At 45.8% G+C, this 22,800-nt stretch overlaps 1 protein-coding gene across 3 annotated transcripts in view; it reads left to right on the top strand.

Annotated features, from left to right (window-relative positions):
- Nucleotides 1-22,800, top strand: part of CRAT (carnitine O-acetyltransferase) — a 185,261-nt gene that overhangs the window by 93,497 nt on the left and 68,964 nt on the right. For all 3 annotated transcript variants that reach the window (XM_029612038.1, XM_029612039.1, XM_029612040.1), the window contains one exon: nucleotides 8,868-8,987. In XM_029612038.1, coding sequence (XP_029467898.1) covers nucleotides 8,868-8,987 — 120 coding nt within the window. The remainder of the gene's footprint in view (nucleotides 1-8,867; nucleotides 8,988-22,800) is intronic.

Below are 22,800 nucleotides of genomic sequence, written 5' to 3'. Positions count from 1 at the left end.
GAGATAGAGCCATGGGCTCTCGAGATGAGAAAAATCCCACTTCCCACGATGCAGAATACGCCACACATCTAGCAGTTGAAGAGAACGCTCCAAATAGGCAGGCCCCTTTCCGCATCCCAAAGCCTGAGGGGTCGGAGGTGATTTATCCATTTGAGGATCACATACAGTGTTAGTCATCCCCAGTTATAACAATCTCTCCCAGATATTTATTTATTTATTTATTTATTTATGGATGGCACCAATAGCTGATAAATCTCATGAAAAAAGGAAGGGCAGTGGTTATTAGGGGCATATAGATTGCAGAATACCACTGTAGAGTGATGCAGCTCCACCACAAAGATGAGATATCTCCCTTGAGGATCTTTGATTTCTTTCTGAACCTGGATAGGCAAATTTTTTTCACAGCAACCCCTGCCAATTTGGTGATGGCAGAGGCATAGTGCACCCCTCCCCCCCAATATCTCCTCAATTTCTCATGTTCAACATCATTAAGATGGGTCTCTTGTAAGAAAGCGATTGCAGCTTTCCTGCGTTTGAGAAGAGTAAGAATTTTGGACCTCTTGATTGGGGAATTGATCCCGCAAACATTCCAAGTTATTAGACTAGTAACAGTACTAGAGACAAAATATAATGTGGTCTAATTGAAATCGTGAAAAACCCAGTACCCACAGCGAGAGCCCTCCCAGCATAGGCTCCCAACTGTTGAGAAAATGAGAACTGAATGTGTGTGAAGTAGAGTGAGGACCCAAGCATAAGACAAACCCCAGTCTGTGTGTGACACCATCTCAGCACCTCCCCTTTCCCCCCCCCCCCCCATGTACCCCCCCAATCCCACCCCCCACACCCCTCCTCTGTGTCCCCTACTTCATATCACCGATGATACATAGAGAACACTACCATGCTGGCAAACCTCCCCCCCCCCCCCATCATAACCCCAAGCATACCCAAAAAAACGCCTCCATCTCAAAAATAAGAGAGGAAAAAGATAAAGAACAGAAGCCAACAGTGGCTTAGGGCAGAAACATCCAACCCACCCTTAAGTGATCCTTACAAATTCCCAAATGATTATAAAAAAACATAAATTGCAAACTTTTTTTAAACCCAGTTACACTAACTGCTGTCACCACATCCTTGGGCAATGAATTCCAGAGCTTAACTATGTTCTGAGTGAAAAAGAATTTTCTACAATTTGTTATAATTGGTAAAACATTTTATTGGTATTTATCATTAACAATACAACATTGAGGATGTAGAGATCCTGATACATCCTCAGTCTCATACTCATATCTTACCATTCCTATAACAGCGAATTCTTCTAATTTCCCCTTGGTCAACCCCCCCATCCCATCTCCCAATTTGCCGACTGTCCATGTCAATGAGATCAAACAAATCAATAGAAAGTCTGAAACAGCAGAGCAGAATAACTAAATGGTGTGGTCAATCATTCAAAATCAAACTCCGTGCACGGAGCAGAAGTGCCTGTAGATACGGGTCCCAAATGGATAGAAAAGTCTGTTGACGTGGGGAGTTGCAAGATGACAAATTGTCCACAGTCGTCATGGAGTGGAATTGGTTCCTCCAAGCCGAGAAAGAGGGCGGATCATCGCTTCTCCAGACCGCTAGAATCATCTTCTTCCCCACCAAACTTGCTTTCTGTATCAATAAGTGAGAGCCAGGATCTTTAATACGTATGGGAGAAATGCAGCCAAATAAAAACCATAACTGTGCCACCGGTGTAGAGACATCCAATGTGTCTGCCAAATATTCAGCAAACCGCTTAACAGAAGCACAAGCCCAAAAGGCATGCGACAAGGTGCTTAAAGCTGATTTGCAGCGCCCACATAAGGCAGAGGAGGCAATAGTCAGTCTTTGAGCTACCTGAGCAGAGACACATAACCGGCTCAAAGATTTGTGCTGTAGCTCCTGATAGTACATATTAGTAGAGACCCTGGCTATCCGCCAAAAACAAATCCGAAGAATAGACTGAAATCTCCATCCTTATTCCATTGTTCCACCAAGACGGCACAAACATTAGCCCTCCTCAGTTTCCGCACACATTTATAATAAACAGATAATGAAGGGCCCTATCTTAGTCAAAGCAGAATACCTGATCTAATGCATGAAAGGCTGATGGCTGCATTGAGGCCGCCGGCAAGGACTGGAGATAATGCCGAATCTGCAGGTAAAGGAAAGTATACATAGTCCCCAGGCCATATAAGTCCTGCAATTTGTAAAGGACAAGATCTTCCCCTCCCCGTTATCAACTGCCCTGGTTGAGTAATACCCTTGGACACCCAGGTCTGAAAATCTGCGGACTGAGAGCCCGGGGAAAAATCAGCATTACCAACAATAGGCAGGAAAAAAGAACAAAACCGGGGCACCTGTAATAACCTGGTTAGCTTCAGCCATGCCTGCCGGATAGGTTTGGTAATAACAGCTTGAGCAAGGAAGGGCGGGAGACTGCTCAACTCAGATTGTAAGACATAAGATCTATCGGTGCCGTCAATGCACCTTCCGCTAATACATTAACATATAGTGATTTGTCCAATAGCCAGTCTCTTACTATACGCAAGTTACTTGCTAAATTATAGAGAACTAGGTCAGGAACCCCCATACCTCCAACCCCCCAGCGCTCCTTCAGCCAAGAGAGGGGAATCCTGGCCTTCCCACCTCTCCACAGAAAACACCGCAAAGCGCCCTCAAAAGAGAGAGAAGTCTACGTGTAAGCTGAAAGGGCAGGTTTTGCAATATATACAGCCACTTGGGGAGAATAATCATTTTGAATAAATTCACCCACCCTCCCAAAGAGAGCGGAAGAGCCCACCAATCCACCAGGGTATCCTGAGTAAAAGTCGGGGGATGCTAACTTTATATACTTGGTCAGGAATACTGGGTATCAACACTCCTAGGTAACGGAAAGGCTCACCGCAAAGGAAAGGGATCAGGCCACCACTCCTTCAAAGTGTCAGGGTAGGCCAGAGCGGAGGACTTACTTTCATTTAAATGTAAACTCGAAAAAACCCCAAACCTCCATATCAGTTGTAGTAAAGGAGAAAGTGAAGCCAAGGGGCTGATGAGAAAAACCAGCAAATCATCTGCAAAGGCTGTGGTATTTGAAAATTCCTGAATGGAAACCAATGCCCCTGATCTCCCTACTCGCCTGAATGGCGAGCAGTAAAGGTTCAAGCTGCAAGATAAATAATAAAGGAGATAAGGGACAACCCTGCCTCGTGCCCCTCATCACCGAGAATGACTCTGACTGTGCTCAGTTAGCAGTGATAAGCGCTGTGGGGTCACGATATAGGAGCTGGACAGCAATATAAAAGTAGCCCTCAAATCCCATTTTTTGTAAAACATATAAATATTGCCACTTCACCCAATCGAACGCCTTTTTGGCATCAAAAATAATAAGTAGGGATTGTTCGTCTGTTGGCACATCACCATAGCAGCCAATACTCGCTATATATTGGAAAGAGCATAACGCTTTCTCACAAAGCCCACCTGATAGTCACCACTGAACAATGGAAGGAGTACTGCCAATCTATCCGCCATGATCTTAGCCAATAATTTTTGTTCAAAATTAAGCAAAGAAATGGAGCAATAAGATTCAGGAAGGAGGGGATCTTTGCCCGCTTTAGGAATAAGGGAGATGTGCATGAGGTTTGCATTGACAGGAAAGGAGCCGGTATCTATAAGCTCCGAGAACAACAAAGCCAAGGGAATGGTTACCTGGCCGGAAAGACATTTATTAAACTCAGCAGAGAAGCCATCGGGCCCTGGGGCCTTAAAACTTTTAGATCGTCCTATAGCTAGCTGAATTTCTCCGGCCATAATAGGACGATTAAGCTCCTCCTTTTGGGCCTCCGTTAGATAAGGAAGGGATAAATGAGAACAAAACCTCGCTCATGCCTCTTCACTCCATCTCTCAGTTGTATAAAGAATAGAGTAAGATTCTCTAAAAAACTGCAAGATAAGAGGGAGTGTCTGTAGCCTGCCGACGACCGCAGCACAGGTATAAAGCAGGCCATGTGGGTAGACTTAAGCAAATTAATACATCATCTTTCCCGCTTTATTACTATATTGGTACAGCTGGAATTTATAATACATAAGGCTTTTTTTTGCACGTTGATGTAACAAGGAGTTTAAAGCATGCTGCAATAACAAATACTCCTCTCGAGCCTTCCCCATGTCAAAGGCCACCACTCTAATACGCGCCTGACGCGTATTAGAGTGGTGGCACTTAGTTGGGCACTTAGCTTCAAAATGTGCTGATTTAGGGATTTCCGCCAATGGGAAACATAAGAGATTATATCCCTCCTCAGGACTGCCTTAGCTATGTACCAAAACAAAATAGGCTGATCAGTATGTTCCTGATTAAGTTTGGCATACTCGGACCACTTCCCAACAAGATATGCCCGAAACTGAGCATCTTCTGCCAAATAATAGGGAAACCGCCAGATTCTAGAGGTGGCTGGTGAATTTGTAAGCTGGATGTCTACCTAGACTGGGGCGTGATTGGAAACAATGATGATATCAGTACCCGCCTCTTGAATACGAGAGAAGGTGTGGCCACTAATGAGAAAATAATCTAATCTAGAGAAGGTCGCATGCGCCCTAGAGAGATGGGCGAAATCCTTCTCCATGGGATGGAGAGTTCGCCATGTATCTACCAAAAGCAATGTATTCTCCAACATGGATGGGCCTTCACTCATGCCCGGTTCATGTCTGCGACTCTGAGATGCATCCACCTGAGGGTCTCTAATGGTATTAAAGTCCCCACCCATAATTATCATCTCTGCCAAGTGAGGGAGCAGATGACGATAAATTTCTCGAAATAAAACTTGGGCTGTAAGTGTTTGGGGCATATATATTGCAGAGCACAACTACCTTATATAATTCCGTTACCAAAATGAGAAAGCGGCCCTGGGGGGGGTCTTTCATTTCTTGATGAATCTGTATAGGTAATTGCTTATTAATCAAAATAGCCACCCCCGCAGATTTAGATGAGGCCGAGGCGTAATGTAATCCCCCCACCCAGATCCGGCATAGCTTACCATGCGTAAGGTGAGTCTCTTGTAAGAAGGCCAAATCAGCAGACTTCTTCAGTATAGAAAGTATCTTGGACTGTTTAATCGGCAAGTTAAGCCCACACACATTCCATGAAATTACTATGGTACAATTACTAATGTAACAAGATAATTAAGGGAAACAATTGCCGAGCAAACAGCAATATTTGGACAGAGACCCTCCCAGCATAGGCCTCTACCATCAATGCATACTTCCACCATAATGCAGTATCCAGGCTCTTGCTGGAGCTGCGCACATTGACATATTTCACACCAAAGGGAGTTAACACCCAACCCCCCAATTCCCCCCCCCCCCCCATTCTACCACACATCATCAATACAGAGACCACCACCATGCATTCAAACCCCCCCCCCCCCAGTCCAACCCCATCCACACCTTGCCCAAGCAATAAAAAAACAATGCTGTCCCCTCTTGAAAATTTACATAGTCCATGACAAGGGAATGCCAAAAAAATCTCCAAGGGTGCGAGAGTGGCCCTCAAAAGGAAAAAATTAAGAATCAGGGCATCGTGCCCAAGCAAGTACACCACACCACTCTCGCAAAAGAAAGAAAAAAAACAGGGCATGCCCAGTTATCACTTGGGGATTTTCCAGTCATATCCAGCCATGGCAATGCAAAAAACAAAAAACACTGAACAGGTCAAAAATAGAACAAACTATCCAACTGAGCTGTAGGGAGAAAAACATCAAGCCTCCGGACCCATGTCCAGGCACTGGCTACATAGCCACTCGCCGAGGTTCTCAGCTAGGCATTGGGGTATGCACCCGTAAACAGGCCGGGTAAAGCATGGTAGCTCGCAGACTCAAGTCAATCAATTTGGAGCAATAAGGAGCCATGGCACGCCGCTCAGCCGACACTCCAGCTGAAAAATCCTGGAACGCTAAGATTTTATGATTGTCATATGACAGGGAGCAACCCGCCCATAGAGCTCTCAATATTTCATTCTTATGCATGAAATTAAAAATCTTCATGATGACCACACGCAGTCGGGTCGCAGCCGCATGCTTCGAGCTGAGATGGTGCACCCTCCTACCCGCAGGGGGCCATGAGTTGTGGTGAGGCCCAGCTCAGTCGCAAGCCACTTTTCCAAAAACCCCAGCAAGACCCTGGCCCCCAGCAATTCGGGGAGACCAACAAATCGCAGGTTAGACCTGCGAGAACGATTTTCAAGGTCTTCGATAAGCGCTGTGTGTTTGAACAAGGAAGCCTGTAGGGCCGAGATGTCAGACTGCGCTTTTGAGAGGCCATCTTGTAAGTCCGAGACCCGCTGCTCCACTTTGGAGAAGCAGGCCTCATAACCAGCCAACGCAGCTGAAAGCTCCGAAAGCTACCAGAGATCACTTTCAATTCGGGTCCAAGGGCCTCAGTCACGGCTGCCTTAATTGCAGCCAGCAAAGCAGCTGAAGGGGTTACCTCCGCAATGTTGGCATCCGGCGGCAACGAGGGTTCTAGGCCACGTGGCTTCTCCTTTTTCCTTCCGAATCACCCGGGAAGTCATTCTTCCTGTCCAGACAGGAAGGGGAGAGTAAAACAAAGCCTCTGAAAAGTTTAATCGCCAAAAAGGTTTTTTTATAGGTGTAGATGGGGTTGGATGCAAAGGCCGGGCACCGAGAGGGATTTTTACATCCTCTTCCCTCACTGCATCACGTGATCTCCTGTACAATTTGTTTTAAATGAGCAACTTGCTAATTTTATGCCATTCTCTGCACTTTCTCCAGTGCAGCTAATTCTTTTTTGAGATGCGGTGACCAGAACTGTACTCAGTATTCAAGGTGTGATCTCACCATGGAGTGATACAGAGGCATTATGACATCCTCCATTTTATTTTCCATTCCCTTCTTAATTCCTAACATTCTGTTTGCTTTTTTTATTGCCATAGCACACAGGGCCGATGATTTCAATGTATTGCCCACTATGACGCCTAGATCTCTTTCCTGGGTGGTAATGCCTAAGATTGTGTAACTACAGCAAGGGTTATTTTTCCCTGTATGCATCACTTTGCTCTTGTCCACGTTAAATTTCATCTGCCATTTGGAAGCCCAGTCTGCCAGTCTCGCAAGATCCTCCTGCAATTCATCACAATCAGTTGTTCTGAATCATCACCCATGAAAACCTTCTCCGGAACGGGTATCTCTCCAATATCCTCTTCAGTAAACACTGCAGCAAAGAAATCGTTAAATATCTCCGCGATGGCCTTATCTTCTTTAAGTGCCCCTTTAACCCCTTGATTATCCAGTGGTCCAATTGACTCCCTTGCAGGCTTTCTGCTTCGGACATATTTTAAAAAGTTTTTATTGAGTTTTTGCCTCTGGCCAACTTCTTTTCAATTTTTCTCTTAGCCTGTCTTGTCAATGTCTTACATTTAACTTGCCAATGATTATGCTTTATCCTATTTTCTTCTGATTGATCCTTTTTCCAGTTTTTGAATGAAGATCTTTTGGCTAAAATAGCCTCTTTCACCTCACTTTTTAACCTTGCCAGTAATCATTTTGCCTTCCTTCCACCTTCTTAATGCATGGAATACATCTGGTCTGTGCTTCTAGGATGGTATTTAACAATGTCAACATCTACCTGTTCACCTTTATCCACATGTTTATTAACCCCTTAAAAAAATGAAGCAGATTTGTGAGGCAAGACTTCCTTTGGATAAATCCATGCTGACTGTGTTCCATTAAACAATGTCTTTCCATATGCTCGGTAATTTTGATCTTTAGAATAGTTTCCATTATTTTTCCCAGCACTGAAGTCAGGCTCACTGGTCTGTAGTTTCCTGGATCACCCCTGGAGCCCTTTTTAAATATTGGGGTTACATTGGCCACCCTCCAGTTTTCAGGTACAGTGGATGATTTTAATGCTAGGTTTCAAATTTTGACTAATAGATTTGAAATTTCATTTTTTAGTTCTTTCAGAACCCTGGGGTGCATATCGCCTGGTCCAGTTGATTTGCTACTCTTTAGTTTGTCAATCTGGCCTACTATATCTTCCAGGTTCACAGTTTGCACTTTCTTTCTAATACAGAAATATTCAAAAGTCCAGAAAAAATGTAAGCATTATCAGAGGGCCAATTTTGTCCTCTTTAAATATCAAGTGAATCTTCTAGAACAGAAGATTCCCTATTGGACTTTTATGGAAAATCTTGTGCTCTATATAATGGAGAAGTGATTTGTGAGTATGAGCCAGCAACAGGTGGTAGGACTGAGTAGGTGATGGAGAAGTTTGCACTATGTGTTGGTACATAGGAAAATAAAATATCTGCCAAATCTAGATTTACTGGCTTATTGTCCAGTGAATGGAAATGGTGCCATAATATATCCTCCTCTCCGTTACCCCAACACATACAAAAATAGGAAGCAGATGAATTAAACTGGCATCTGGCAGGCTGAAAATACTGTAAAAATTAGAAGTAATTACGAGAAGTCCTAGCAGAGTTGCAGGCACTCACATTGTCTATCTGTCTAGACTATGCAGAGAACCTGGGAAGATGGATGTTTGGGCAACACTAGTATCGCTGGCTATTCAGAATTTTAGAGTTTTGGGATTGGATTTGGGAGTTGGGGATCTTGCATACTCTTTTACCCAAGATAGTGGAGTGTAGCGGAAGACAAAAAAGACTGTATAAAAAGTCTTGCAGGTACTTATGCTCTATGGCTGACAGTTGGGATATATCCTTAGCAGCATGGACAGGAGAGGTGGGCAGAATGGATGTCTATTGTTTGTTTGTTTTTTCTGCAGTCATCTATTGTCATTTTAGCTAAAAATGACTTAAAATGTTTTTACAGGAAGAAAGCAGAATTGGTGCGATCTCCCATGATTCCTTTACCCATGCCCAAAAAACTGCGGTTTAATATCTCCCCAGAAATCAAGAATGATATTGAGAAAGCCAAGCAGAATCTCAACATGTGAGTGGGGAGTGTGGGACCACTGATGCATGAAGGATGAATAACGAGAGAGTTGTCTGGGATGTTTACTTAGTTTGTGGTTAATTAGTTCTTCCTCTCTGGACAAGCTGAACAAACAGTCACATAAGATGGATGACATTATCTGACAGCACCGTCATTACTCTTCTAGCCCAGAAAGTGTTTTTGTTTTGGGTCATGCGCGTGTATTTCTGCATGACTCTGTTCAGTCTTAATTCGTCCACTTTGTGAATGGTCATGTATTCTCTCTCATGTTAGCCACAGTTCTTTAAGAGAAAACTACTAAGAAGCACTTTCTTGATCATCAAATGGCTTCTCACGTTTGTCAGTAGAAAAGAAGGGAAAGAGCACTTCTTAGATGTGTTAAAAAAAAACAAAAAACAGCCACCATAAAATGGCATCTGCTGATCAAAACAGCTTGTTCTTCAGATGACTGGGATCAGAACATAACAGTTCTTCCTGTGGGCACTGTGGGAGAATGTCCCCAAGGGATTCATTTATAGAGATCTAAAATTTAAATATGAGCTAAAAGCCTCTTCTGACACAGAAGTTAAAGCATCATCATAAAACCAGCGCGAATCCCAATGGAGTATCTTCCAGCTCGAAGAGATTGTGCATAAGTTTGTCGGTTCATAGAGAGCACTGTGAAAACACTCTGTACTGAAAGAGATTATAGCCCAAAAGTCTGAGTATCATTTGTACTGACCAAAGTCAGCACAGACCCACCAACAGCAAAGTGTTAGTGCTGAGACACATAGGCACAGAATTGGTGCCGAAGAGTGTGCAGATGCTGGCACCGAGAGAGATCTGCACAAAATCTTCAGCACAGAATAGCGCAGATCCAATGGCGCACATACTCTGTGCCAAAATTTCTTTGCGCTACAATAATGACACAGACAAGAAGGTGCACAAAAAGTATAAATTGAAGACAACAGTACCAAATAACAGATTCAGAATCATCACCACTTATACTAATACCAGAAGGATCATCTCCTAGTAGGCAGGAGCCCAAATTACCACACCCATCAAATCCGGATTGATGGATGTTGTCCAAAAGCTATGCTAAAGAACAAGAGAACATGGAACCAACTTTCTGAAAATCAATTTTGGAACAATTAAAGGAGCAGTTGAAATCCAAACTCCCTGCTTCCACTTTTCAACACAGAAAAAGAGACAGTGTAAACCATTACAGATGAATCAGTAGAAGAGAGGAGAAGATCACCATCTCCCTCTTATAACCCTTTCTTTTTGGAAGATTCTCAAGATTCATATGACTCTGGAATTCGTCAAGAACCCATTCATCTGACACCCCATCATACCCATCACCAAAATCAAATAGAGTATGAATTCCACCAGAAGATACTGCTTACTCTGCTTTTATACAAAATGTCAGAAGCAATCTCTTTTAACTTGCAAGAGGAAGATGAAAATGCCACAGAACTAAGTGTCCTACAATACATACAACCTCCAAAACAATATAAGGCTGTTCCTATGGATCTAGGTCTTTTGGATGTTCAGACAAAGCTATGGAAAACACCATATTCCATAACACCGGTGGTTGAAATAACTTTGATTTGAAATATAGAATCCAAAAATGTCCCAGTCATAAGGTACAGCAAGCTCATGAGTCTCTCATAGTTGAATCAGCGATGGAAAAAAACAGATATACCCAAGTACCTCACCAGGAAAAGACCCTAGGATCTTAGACATGATAGGAAAGAGAGTATTGGGTGCCACCTTACAATCCATAATTGGCTCATAAGATACAAATGATCCAGTACCTCTTTAACAACCTGCAAAAGTTGAAAGAATATGCAAATAAATTACTGGAAGAAAAGCTTAAACTTTTCTTTGAAGTTATGCTTTGTGCAGCCTTCTGTGCTTGACATATCACACATTCCATTTATGAAACATTTGATACATCCCTTGCACATATCAGCTAATGCTATTGTAGCTAGAAGACTGGCAAAGCTTCAAGCATCTGATCTGAGAGACAAAATCCATGAGAAGTTAGCAAATGCACTGTGCCCAGGGTAAAACCTATTTGGGGAAAAGATAAATGAGGCAGAGTCAATACATAATCAAAACATGTTCTCCAGTCTCTGACAGCATTGCAGACAGATACATTTTCTAATTCATGATACTATCAAGACACTTATAAGTATTATTCCCATCGAAGAAGGTATAATCCGCACCCTTACTACAAACAACTTCCAGTAGTTCTGCAGAAGCTTCAACAACTACAGAACCAGGTACAATAACCTCAAACAAGAGAGAGGAATCTTCTTTGGCAATAACAGAGACGATAACAGCAGCTTCCAACAGGCTGACGTCTGGTTTTTGACCAGAGCATGCATATATGCAATCAGGACCTATTTCCAGATATAAAGGTAGGGGGAAGAATGAATATTTTCAGCAAAGGCTGGATCATCATCACTTCGGACAAATGGTTTTGAAAATTATACACCAAGGATATTGCCTAAACTTTGAATGCTTATTACTGCAGGAACCCTGCTTTATACCAGCTTTACACAAATCTCCAGATACAAGTGCTAACACAGGAACTATAAGCTCTTTTTCACTCCAGAGCAATTAAACTGGTTCCACAGGGTCAGCAAGGGAAAGTATTTTATTCCAGATATTTCCTAATTCTGAAATAAACAGCCTATCTTAGATCTCAGTACTTGAATACCTTTCTCAAGAAAGAGAAGTTCCAGATTAACTCCTTAGGAACAATCCTCCAGCTCCTTCAACAAAAGAACTGGTTAACTTTGCTAGATCCCAAGAATGCAAATGCTCACATCCTAATCAATAAGAAATACAGGAAATATTTAATATTTATCTTATAAGACCAATATTACCAATTCAGGGTATTGCCCTTCAGACTAGTAGCAGCTCCGAGAATCTTCACCAAGTGTCTAGCAGTAGTAGCTGTTTACCCAAGGAAGCAGAATATGTGGTTCCATTTCTAGATGTCTGGCTAATATTGAGTTTCTTATGAAAAATCTATAAAAGACATGTCAAAACCGTGATGTAGCATATTGACTTTCTAATAAACTTTGAAAAATCAACATTAGCCCTAACTCAATAGCTCAGATTTATAGGTGCAGATCTGGATATAATCAGAGGGGAGGGCTTACCTTCCATTACAAAGAACGATCAAAATACCTAACATTCTTTATCCAAGAGCAAGTAGGTTACAGCACAAAATTATAGGAAGATGTTGGATCACATGCTTTCACCATTCATGTTATACCCTTAGCAAGCCTAAAAATGAAACAGGTGCAGTTGCATCTGAAGAGGAGCTGAAATCAACATATCCTATCACTCAGTCATAACGTACCAATCACACAGAAATCAATACAGTCACTAAGATGGATAAAGATAAATCTGTTTCAAGGACAAAGCATACATCCCTTGAAAATAGAAAACACATTGACAACGGCAGTATCACATCAGGTTTGGGGAGTATACATTGACTCGTAATGCACTTAAGGAAATTAGATAAAACAGGTAACAGCACTGTACTTTTGACATTCTAGAACTAAGCGCAATCTACAGTGGCCTTCAGATATTTGAAACTTGCTTATGGAACAAGACTGTATAAATTCAAATGGACAATCAAGTAGCAATATTTTACGTTGACAAATCAGAGATGGGTTCCTTCTAACTTTGCAAAGAAGTAATCAACATTTGGAAGCTCATGACAAAAGGATGCATATCTCTCAGCAATTTATCTACCTGAGAAAGACAATAACCTGTCTGCTAGAATATTAAGTTGTCAACTACAACCACACTAGCGGATGCTCCATAAGTAAACTTCGCGTACCATATTTGATTTGGGGTACACCAATTATAGACCTTTTTGCATCACTTTCAATCACAAACTACAAAGGCATTATTCCAAGTGATCAACCGAAGGATGCCTTCATCATACTGTGCATCAAGGGCCTGTTTTGTGATTTTCCACCAATTCCTTTGATAGCAAAAGCAATTTTCAAGTTGAAGCACAAAAGGACAATGATCCTTTTTTGGTATACAGACTTGCAATAGTGATTCCAATCAAACTGCCACTGATTCTGAATCTCCTGACTGTACAGAGAAACAATTTTGCATCCTAACCTCCAGTTTCTAGCACTGGCAGCATGAATATTGAAAGCCAGATAATCCAAAGACTTCATCTGCCCTGAGACATAAGTGAAATAGTACTAGGGGCAAGGATCAAATATGAAAAGATCATACAACTATAAATAGTCAAGATTTATTGCTTCCAGAAAGCAGACCACCTTCACTTGTGCCATTCCAGATCTTTTAGCACAGAGGTTCTCAACCGGTGTGTCGCCAAGCCACCGGCAGGTGTGTCACGGCTCCTGGTGTCCCACTGCCCCACTTGTGCTTCCCTTCTTCCCAGGGGTGGACTGGCCAATGTAGTTGATAGGGAAGTGCCACTGCCTGAGGCCGGGCCAGTGGTGGTTGAAGTGCAGAGAAGACAGTGCGCGCTGCCGCCGGAGGCCGGGCTGGCAGGCCGAAGAGCGGAGAGAAGCTGAGCGCCGCCGACGGAGGACAGGCTGGCAGCGGCTGAAGAGCGGAGAGGCGCTGAGTGCCGCCGTCGGAGGACAGGCCGGCGGCAGCTGAAGAGCGGAGAGGCGCTGAGCGCCACCGTTGAAGGACAGGCCGGTGGCTGAAGAGCAGAGAGGCACTGAGCGCCGCCGTCTGAGGACAGGGCGGCGGCTGAAGAGCGGAGAGGCGCTGAGCGCCACCGTTGAAGGACAGGCCGACGGTGGCTGAAGAGCAGAGAGGCACTGAGCGCCGCCGTCTGAGGACAGGGCGGCGGCTGAAGAGCGGAGAGGCGCTGAGCGCCGCCGTCAGAGGACAAGCTGGCGGCGGCTGAAGAGCGGAGAGACTGTGCGTGCCGCCGTCGGAGGACAGGGCAGCGGCAGCTGAAGAGCAGAGAGACCGTGCACGCCGCCGGCGGAGGACAGGCCGCCGGCGGCTGAAAAGCGGAGAGACGCTGCGAAGCACCGCCGGAGGCTGGGCCGGTGGCAGCTGAAGTGCGGAGAGACCATGTGCGCTGCCACTGGAGGCCGGGCCGAAGAGCAGAGATGCTGAGCACCGCCGGCGGAGGACAAGCCGGTGGAGGCCAGGCTTATTGGGCCAAGCAATAAGAAGAGGTTCCATGTGAGCGTATGTGTATAAGTGGCAGCATTGTGTGCCTGTAGTAGAATGGGTGCGTGAGTGAGAGCTTGTGTGTGTGTGTGTGAAGTAGAATGGGTGCCTGCATGCGCGAGTGGCAGCTTTGTTTGTTTGTGTGTGTGTGTGTGTGTGTGTGTGTGGTAGGGATGCGTGAGTGGCAGCTTTGTGTGTGTGTGTGGTAGAATGGGTGACTGAGTGCGTGAGTGGCAGCTTTGTGTGTGCCAGAATGGGTGCCTGGGTGTGTGGTAGAATGGGAGCAAGAGCATTTGTGTGTGATTAAGAGCTTGTATGTAAGTGAGAGAGCATGTGTGTGATTGAGAGAGACCATGGTCGGAGGTGATGTGTTTCTGTGAGAGAGACAGACTGGTCAGGGAGGTGACTGGTGTGTGTGTGTGTATATATGTGAGAGAGACAGAGACTGGTCAGGGAGGTGACTGGTAGGTGTGTGTGAGAGAGAGACAGACACTGGTCAGGGAGGTGACTGGTGGGTGTGTGTGAGAGAGAGACAGACACTGGTCAGGGAGGTGACTGGTGGGTGTGTGAGAACAGAGACTGGTCAGGGAGGTGACTGGTGGGTGTGTGTGAGAACAGAGACTGGTCAGGGAGGTGACTGGTGGGTGTGTGAGAACAGTGACTGGTCAGGGAGGTGACTGTGCATGAGACAGAGACTGGTCAGGGAGGTGACTGGCGTGTGTGCATGAGACAGAGATTGGTCAGGGAGGTGACTGGTGTGTGTGTGTATATATGTGAGAGAGACAGACACTGGTCAGGGAGGTGACTGGTGGGTGTGTGAGAGAGACAGACACTGGTCAGGGAGGTAACTGGTGGGTGTGTGAGAGAGACAGACACTGGTCAGGGAGGTGACTGGTGTGTGTGTGAGAGAGAGACAGACACTGGTCAGGGAGGTGACTGGTGGGTGTGTGAGAACAGAGACTGGTCAGGGAGGTGACTGGTGGGTGTGTGTGAGAACAGAGACTGGTCAGGGAGGTGACTGGTGGGTGTGTGCATGAGACAGACTGGTCAGGGAGGTGACTGTGCATGAGACAGAGACTGGTCAGGGAGGTGACTGGTGTGTGTGTGTGTGAGACAGACTGTTCAGGGAAGTGACTGGTTGTGTGTGTGTGTGTGAGAGAGAGAGACAGAGACTGGTCAGGGAGGTGACTGGTGTGTGTGTGTTTGTGTGTATGTGAGACACTGGTCAGGGAGATGACTGGTGTGTGTGTATGTGAGGCAGACTGGTCAGGGAGGTGACTGGTGTGTGTGTTTGTGTGTATGTGAGACACTGGTCAGGGAGATGACTGGTGTGTGTGTATGTGAGACACTGGTCAGGGAGATGGCTGGTGTGTGTGTATGTGAGACAGACTGGTCAGGGAGGTGACTGGTGTGTATGTGAGACAGACTGGTGTGTGTGTGTGTGTGCATGAGACAGACTGGTCAGGGAGGTGACTGGTGTGTGTGTGAGAACAGAGACTGGTCAGGGAGGTGACTGTGTGTGTGTGTGCATGAGACAGACTGGTCAGGGAGGTGACTGGTGTGTGTGTGTGTGCATGAGACAGACTGTTCAGGGAGGTGACTGGTGTGTGTGTATGTGAGACACTGGTCAGGGAGGTGACTGGTGTGTGTGTGTGAGAGAGAGAGACTGGTCAGGGAGGTGATTGGGTGTGTGTGAGAACGGAGACTGGTCAGGGAAGTGACTGGTGTGTGTGTGTGAGAGAGAGAGACAGAGACTGGTCAGGGAGGTGACTGGTGGGTGTGTGAGAACAGAGACTGGTCAGGGAGGTGACTGGTGGGTGTGTGTGAGAACAGAGACTGGTCAGGGAGGTGACTGGTGGGTGTGTGCATGAGACAGACTGGTCAGGGAGGTGACTGACGTGTGTGCATGAGACAGAGACTGGTCAGGGAGGTGACTGGTGTGTGTGTGTGAGACAGACTGGTCAGGGAAGTGACTGGTTTTGTGTGTGTGTGTGTGAGAGAGACAGACAGAGACTGGTCAGGGAGGTGACTGGTGTGTGTGTTTGTGTGTATGTGAGACACTGGTCAGGGAGATGACTGGTGTGTGTGTATGTGAGACAGACTGGTCAGGGAGGTGACTGGTGTGTGTGTGTATGTGAGACAGACTGGTCAGGGAGGTGACTGGTGTGTGTGTGTGTATGTGAGACAGACTGGTCAGGGAGGTGACTGGTGTGTGTGTGTATGTGAGACAGACTGGTCAGGGAGGTGACTGGTGTGTATGTGAGACAGACTGGTCAGGGAGGTGACTGGTGTGTGTGTGCGTGCATGAGACAGACTGGTCAGGGAGGTGACTGGTGTGTGTGAGAACAGAGACTGGTCAGGGAGGTGACTGGTGTGTGTGTGTGTGCATGAGACAGACTGGTCAGGGAGGTGACTGGTGTGTGTGTGCGTGCATGAGACAGAGACTGGTCAGGGAGGTGACTGGTGTGTGTGAGAACAGAGACTGTTCAGGGAGGTGACTGGTGTGTGTGTATGTGGGACAGACTGGTCGGGGAGGTGACTGTGTGTGTGCATGAGACAGACTGGTCAGGGAGGTGACTGGTGTGTGTGTGTGTGAGAGACAGGTCAGGGAGGTGACTGGGTGTGTGTGAGAACGGAGACTGGTCAGGGAAGTGACTGGGGTGTGTGTGTGTGAGAGAGAGAGAGACAGAGACTGGTCAGGGAGGTGACTGGTGTGTGTGTTTGTGTATGTGAGACACTGGTCAGGGAGGTGACTGGTGTGTGTGTGTGTGTGTGTGAGAGAGAGACAGAGACTGGTCAGGGAGGTGACGTGTGTGTGTGTGTATGAGAGAGAGACAGACATTGGTCAGGGAGGTGACAGGTGGGTGTGTGTGAGAACAGAGACTGATCAGGGAGGTGACTGGTGTATGTGTGTGCATGAGACAGACTGGTCAGGGAGGTGACTGGTGTGTGTGTGTGTGTGTGTGTGTGAGAGACAGACTGGTCAAGGAGGTGACTGGTGTGTACATGTGAGAGACAGACTGATTAGGGAGGTTACTGGTCTGTGTGAGACAGAGACTGTGTATGAGTGACTGGTTGTGGGCCCTAAGAAAGAGGACCTTGAGGACAGAGCTTCAGCAGCCCTGCTGCTTCTGGTGAGTGCTATTGGCCTGCAAGGGAAAGGAGTAGGAGAGTTGCTGGAGAGGTTAAGTAAAGGTGGCTTTTAAAGTTTATTTTTCTTGATTGACTGCCATTTTAATTATTGGGTATTGTGTGATATGTCTGCAGTTTTGAAATATTTTATTGATATTTGGACAATTTTTAATACATTTTATGAGTTTTTAATTGGTGGAGTTATTCTGTTCATCAGCTGTTTTGTAACATTTATTTGTATAGTTTTACAATTATTTCTGTGTGGGGATCTATAGCAGCTTGGCTTGTTCTGTTTTCCTAATAGGAGGTGTATTCGTGTTTAGGGCCTGGTTAAATATTTGTAGTGTTACCTTTTCATAGATAGGGTTGTTACTGTTTGAGTGTGTTCCATAATACAAGTGTAACTTTGTGCGGATTAGTTTGTGTGCATTATTGCAGGTCCTGGGACTATGTTAGGTGCTATATTTCTCTTTCCATTTCTCCAGGTTTGCACTGTATGCCGAGTGGTTGTTTTGGTTTCCCATTCCAGTTTGTCTCCATATTTATAATTTGTGGTGAAGGTTGGTTCTGGGTGTGTGATCGAGGTGAGGTATTTTACTAGCAAGTAGGCATTTGTATCAATCTTATTTGTTGTGTTTTCTCAATAGGACATGCATTAGTGGTAATTTACTCTCTTTTCATAAGAGGGGTATTGTGCCTGCAAGTAAAGGGAGTTTGTTTTGCTTTTACTGAGATGTCATCAGAACCAGAAAATCTTTTTTTATATGGTGAGTTGTATGGATAATGCCCTAGTTCTGCTCTGCACCCATTTTTGGGGGTCAAGAGGTTCCTGAGGATGCAGAATGTATATTTACATTTAGCACCATGACTTTCACATGTTCAGTGTGTCACGCATGTGAGAACTGTCAGGTGTGTCCCGACCAAAAAAAGGTTGAGAATCACTGTTTTAGCATACCAGATGCATTTTATAAAATTGGGATTAAAACCTAACTCCATGGCACTCATCCCACATCATCTGATAATCTCTAGATTTATTAGGGGATTTTACAATCTAAGACCTCCATTAAAAACACCACCCCCACAATGGGACTTAAATATAGTGCTACAGCAATTGATGAAGAAGCCATATGGAACCCATGGCTACAGCAAATTTATAATTTGTCACATGGAAAACTCCCCTAATAGCCATAACTTCAGCCTGGAGAGTGAGTGAGCTACAAATTCTAGAAACATACTCTCCCTCCACTCAAATATTTAAGAACAGAGTAGCATTAAGGACTCATCCCAGGTGCCTACCCAAGAGTGTCCCAATTCCATATTGACCAGATGATCACATTGCCTTCATTTTTCCCAAAGCCACAGTCCACTCCAAAAGAGCAGGTTTATCATACTCTAGACTGTAGAAGGGCACTTGTTCTACTTGGAAAGAACTAGATCTCATAGAAAATCTACACGACTATTCATATCTTTTGATTATTATAAGAAAGGAGATTCAGTAACTAAGCAAACTTTATCGTTACGGCTTTCTCAATGCATTTCTATGAAGAGGTGGATCAAAGATTCCACATTCAATTATAACTCATCAATTGAGGGCAGTCGCCACAACAGTGCGTCTGAACTCCACCTCCATGCTAGATGTGTGCAAAGCAGCAACATGTATATCTATGCAAACTTTCACTTGTCACTATTGTCTGAACCAAGAATCTCAAGCAGACTTATTTTGGGCAAGCTATATTCAGTAACATTTTGAATTAGAGTAATCGATATCCTACAAAAAAAAGTCTCAGGTTGCAAAATAAAAAACATGTAACTTTTAGCTAGGGAGTCCCATCTTGTGTTGCAGTTTGTATGGCTTGTCTATGGAGAAAGCAAAGTTGCTTACCTGTAACAGGTATTTTTCATAAACAGCCACACAATCCCTCCCTTCTTCCTGGGAAGTTGAACTTAGCTAGAAGATAGAGTGAAGAGTCATGTGGCAACGCCAGTGCGGAACACTCACACATGCCCAAAAAGGAAAAAGATGGGCTAAAGAGAAGAGTACTGACAGGGTGCCATTGGATGACATCACCCATCTTGTGTGGCTGCTTATTTTGCTGTACATGAAGAACATCTGTTACAGATAAGTAGCTTCGCCTTCTCTCTAGCCACTATCAGGCTGATGCAATACCTGTGCACTAAAAATGTGCATCCAAGCTGGACGCACCTTTTTTTTTTTTTTTTTTTTTAACGTGCACAATCACCTCTCCTGGGCGCTCAATGCAATAGGCAAATGAGCCACCGCACTAAAAAGAACACACTAGGCAAAAATTATGCATCCTTCATACATCCATGAGAAATGGCTATGTGTGGGTTATGAAAACGATCAATTTTACAAGCATCCATTTTTCTAACCCATGCACAGCCACAGATTAGGGAAATGGACACTTGTAAATTGAGCATCCATTTCCCTAACCTGACTGCCATCAAGACTTTTTTTTTTTCTCAGGTTGCTGCTTTCTTTGTTTTCTCCGGTATTAAGTCTGAGGAACCACAGAAAAGCAGTATTTTCTGCTTTTTAGTTCTACTTTTGAGGCTCCTCAAAACTTAATGCCAGCTCTGGGGCTGGTGTTAATTTTTGAGGTTTAAATTGTGTGCATTGGGCGCATGGTTATTTTTTTACATCTGGGGTAATAGCCAATAGCCTCATCAACATGGCATTTACATGTGATGAACTCTATTAGCCTCGCACTGGTTTGGATGCGTGTTTTGGACACGCTAATCCCCTTATTGCATAAGGGGTTATGGATGCGCATCCAAACGCAGATTAACCTATATGCTAGCCTGAGCGCACAGTATTGCATCAGCCTGCTAATGTTTCTAATTTTGTCATATAAAAAATAAACACAACTTTCCCTGTGCGTACCAGGATCAGTCCAGACCGCTGGGTTGTGTCTCCCTTCCAGCAGATGGAGTCTGAGAACCCCTCTTATACTGGTGTGCCACCTGCGATCCTTCAGTATTTCTCTGACTCCAGCAGATGAGAGACAGAACCTGCGGTCCTGATCCTTTGACAAAAAAAAAAAAAGTTTATCAGTTTCATTGCATTTAAGGCAACATGTCTCTTTAAGAGATTTAGTGCCTGTGGCTAAATCAAGCTTGTTTTGAAAAAAAAAACTTGGTTTCTTTTTCGGAGGTGAGCATCTTGAGTCCTCCTGAGGCTTTTGCCTTGGTAGAGGTGCGGCTGGGGTGGGATTCCCCGACAGCCGAGTGCCCGGAGCTGCTACTGATCCCGGTGAGTAGGAGGATTAACCGGTGGGCCGGTCCCTCCCCCCCCCCCCTGAGAAGAGGAAATTCCTCAGGTGCTTCTAGCTGTGCCACAACTGTTGGTGGTTAGGGAAAAGTTCCTACCGTGCACTGCTATCCCGGGGCTCCGGAGGGGCATTTTTTTCACCAAATTTGGGCCCGGGCTGGCTCTTCAGCTCGTCGGAATGCCACGGAGCTCAGTCTGTTCAGCTTGCGGGGAGCCCGCGTTCCGGCGGTGAAGGACCGTCTGGGGGAGGCTCCGGAGCGTTTTCAGAGGGTAATCGGGCTGCGAGGAAAATATCACACTCCCGCCGACCTCGGGCAGCCCCGGCCGCATCCAGCACGGGAACGGCGGCCATTTTGCCTGCACCACGCTGCTCTGCAGGACTGGATGTGGGGGGAGGGGACATTCCTTCTCTGGGTTCCCCACGACTTTGAGCCCCGTCAGGCCTGGGATTCCCTTGCCAGCTTCCCCTCCAGGTTCGGACCCTCCCCTGGGGGGAGCCTTAAAGGGCCAGCCTTCATTTTCTTCAAAATGTGTGCTTTTAATGCACAAAGCTTTTTTGGAGGCTGAGGCAGAGTTACAGGCTATGGAGCCTCCACGGGCTAAGGTTGCTCGGTTTTTGGAGGGGTCAGATGCCTCCGGAGGGAGGGCGGACCAGGGCAATCCTGACTGGTTTGGAGATCCAGCTCCCAATCCTGATTCTCCTGCACAGGACCCCCTCATGGGGACCTCAGCCGGGGATGTTGAGCCCACCCCAGTCAAGGGGGGATGGTCCGAGGGTACTCAGATTATTCCGGAATGATGAACTGGATCATCTTATTCCCTGTGTTCTGGTGGAGCTCGATATTGAGGTGCCACAGCCGAGCCCCGAGGCTACCAGAGGGGACCTGGTTCTCTCGGGGTTTAAGACTCCTCCTGCTGCGTTTCCTTTTCACCCAATGCTTCTGCAACTTGTGACCCGGGAATGGGAAGCTCCCAAGGCCAGTCTTCGGGTGGGGCAAGCTATGGAAAAGCTCTATCATTGCCAGACGAGTCCTTGGCCGTCCTTAAGGTTCCAAAGGTGGATGCGGCCGTCTCAGCTATCACCAAGCGGATGACCATCCCGGTCGCAGGGGCTGCCGCTCTTAAGGATCTTCAGGATCGGAGCCTGGAAGTTATTCTCATACGGATTTTTGAGGATTCAGCGCTTTGCGTTTGGGTGGCGGTGTGCAGTAGCCTCATGCAAAGGCGATCCTTAGATGGGTACAACAGTTACTTCGCAGGAGCTGCCTCCGACAGAGGCGGAACAAGCAGATCGCTTGGAATCGGCTGTGGCTTATATCGCGGATGCCTTGTATGATCTTCTTCAGGCGACTTCGCGTAATATGGCTTCGGCGGTCTCTGCTAGAAGGCTCCTATGGCTCCGCAAGTGGTCGGCAGTTGTTTCCTCCAAGGCCCAACTGGGCAATCTTCCTTTTGTAATTAACGGTTTTTATTGTATTGCAAACATATCCAGTAACAAAAAACCCCATGAGCACATTTGTCCTTATGTGATTACATGTTTCAAACAGCATAGGGTACAACAAAGTTTTGTTCCTCACCCCTACCTCAATCTTCCTTTTAAAGACAAATTTTTGTTTGGGGATGATCTGGAAGCCCTTATCAAATCCCTTGGGGATAATAAGATGTACAAGTTGCCGGAAGATAAACCTAGGACCTCCAGGTCTTTTGGCTCAACGCGCCCACGCTATAGGGGACAGCGCAAGTTTTGGCAGGCCAGAGCCCTGGCCTTTACTTCGCATCAACCGTCAACGAGGTTGCAGTCTTGGCCTCATTCCTTTCGTGGCCACAGGCCTCTCCGTGACGGGGGTCCTCAGAGATCTTCCAGGGGCAAATCCTCCCAATTGAAGGTGTGCCAGCCCACTCCTCGGTTCCGATGATAGGCGGATGCCTGACTCTCTTCGAGGAGTGGGTCAAGATTACGTCGGACCAGTAAGTGCTAAGCATTATCAAACATGACTACGCTTTGAATTTTGCTCGCTCATTACGAGAGCAGTTTGTTATGTCGCCCTGTGGGGCCCGCGCAAAACGGACGGCAGTACTTCAAACCCTGGGTTGGAAACTCTCCGCTCAGTCATTGCGGCCGTCCACTCCGGTGAATATTTGGCTTCTTTAGACCTGACGGAGGTGTATCTTCACATAGGGATCCGCGAACAGTATCGGCGGTTTCTC

The sequence above is a fragment of the Rhinatrema bivittatum genome, chromosome 8 (genome assembly GCF_901001135.1).
Source record: "Rhinatrema bivittatum chromosome 8, aRhiBiv1.1, whole genome shotgun sequence".
NCBI lineage: Eukaryota > Metazoa > Chordata > Amphibia > Gymnophiona > Rhinatrematidae > Rhinatrema > Rhinatrema bivittatum.
Note: the sequence above shows the minus strand (reverse complement) of the source record. Positions and strands in the feature narration are given on the sequence as shown.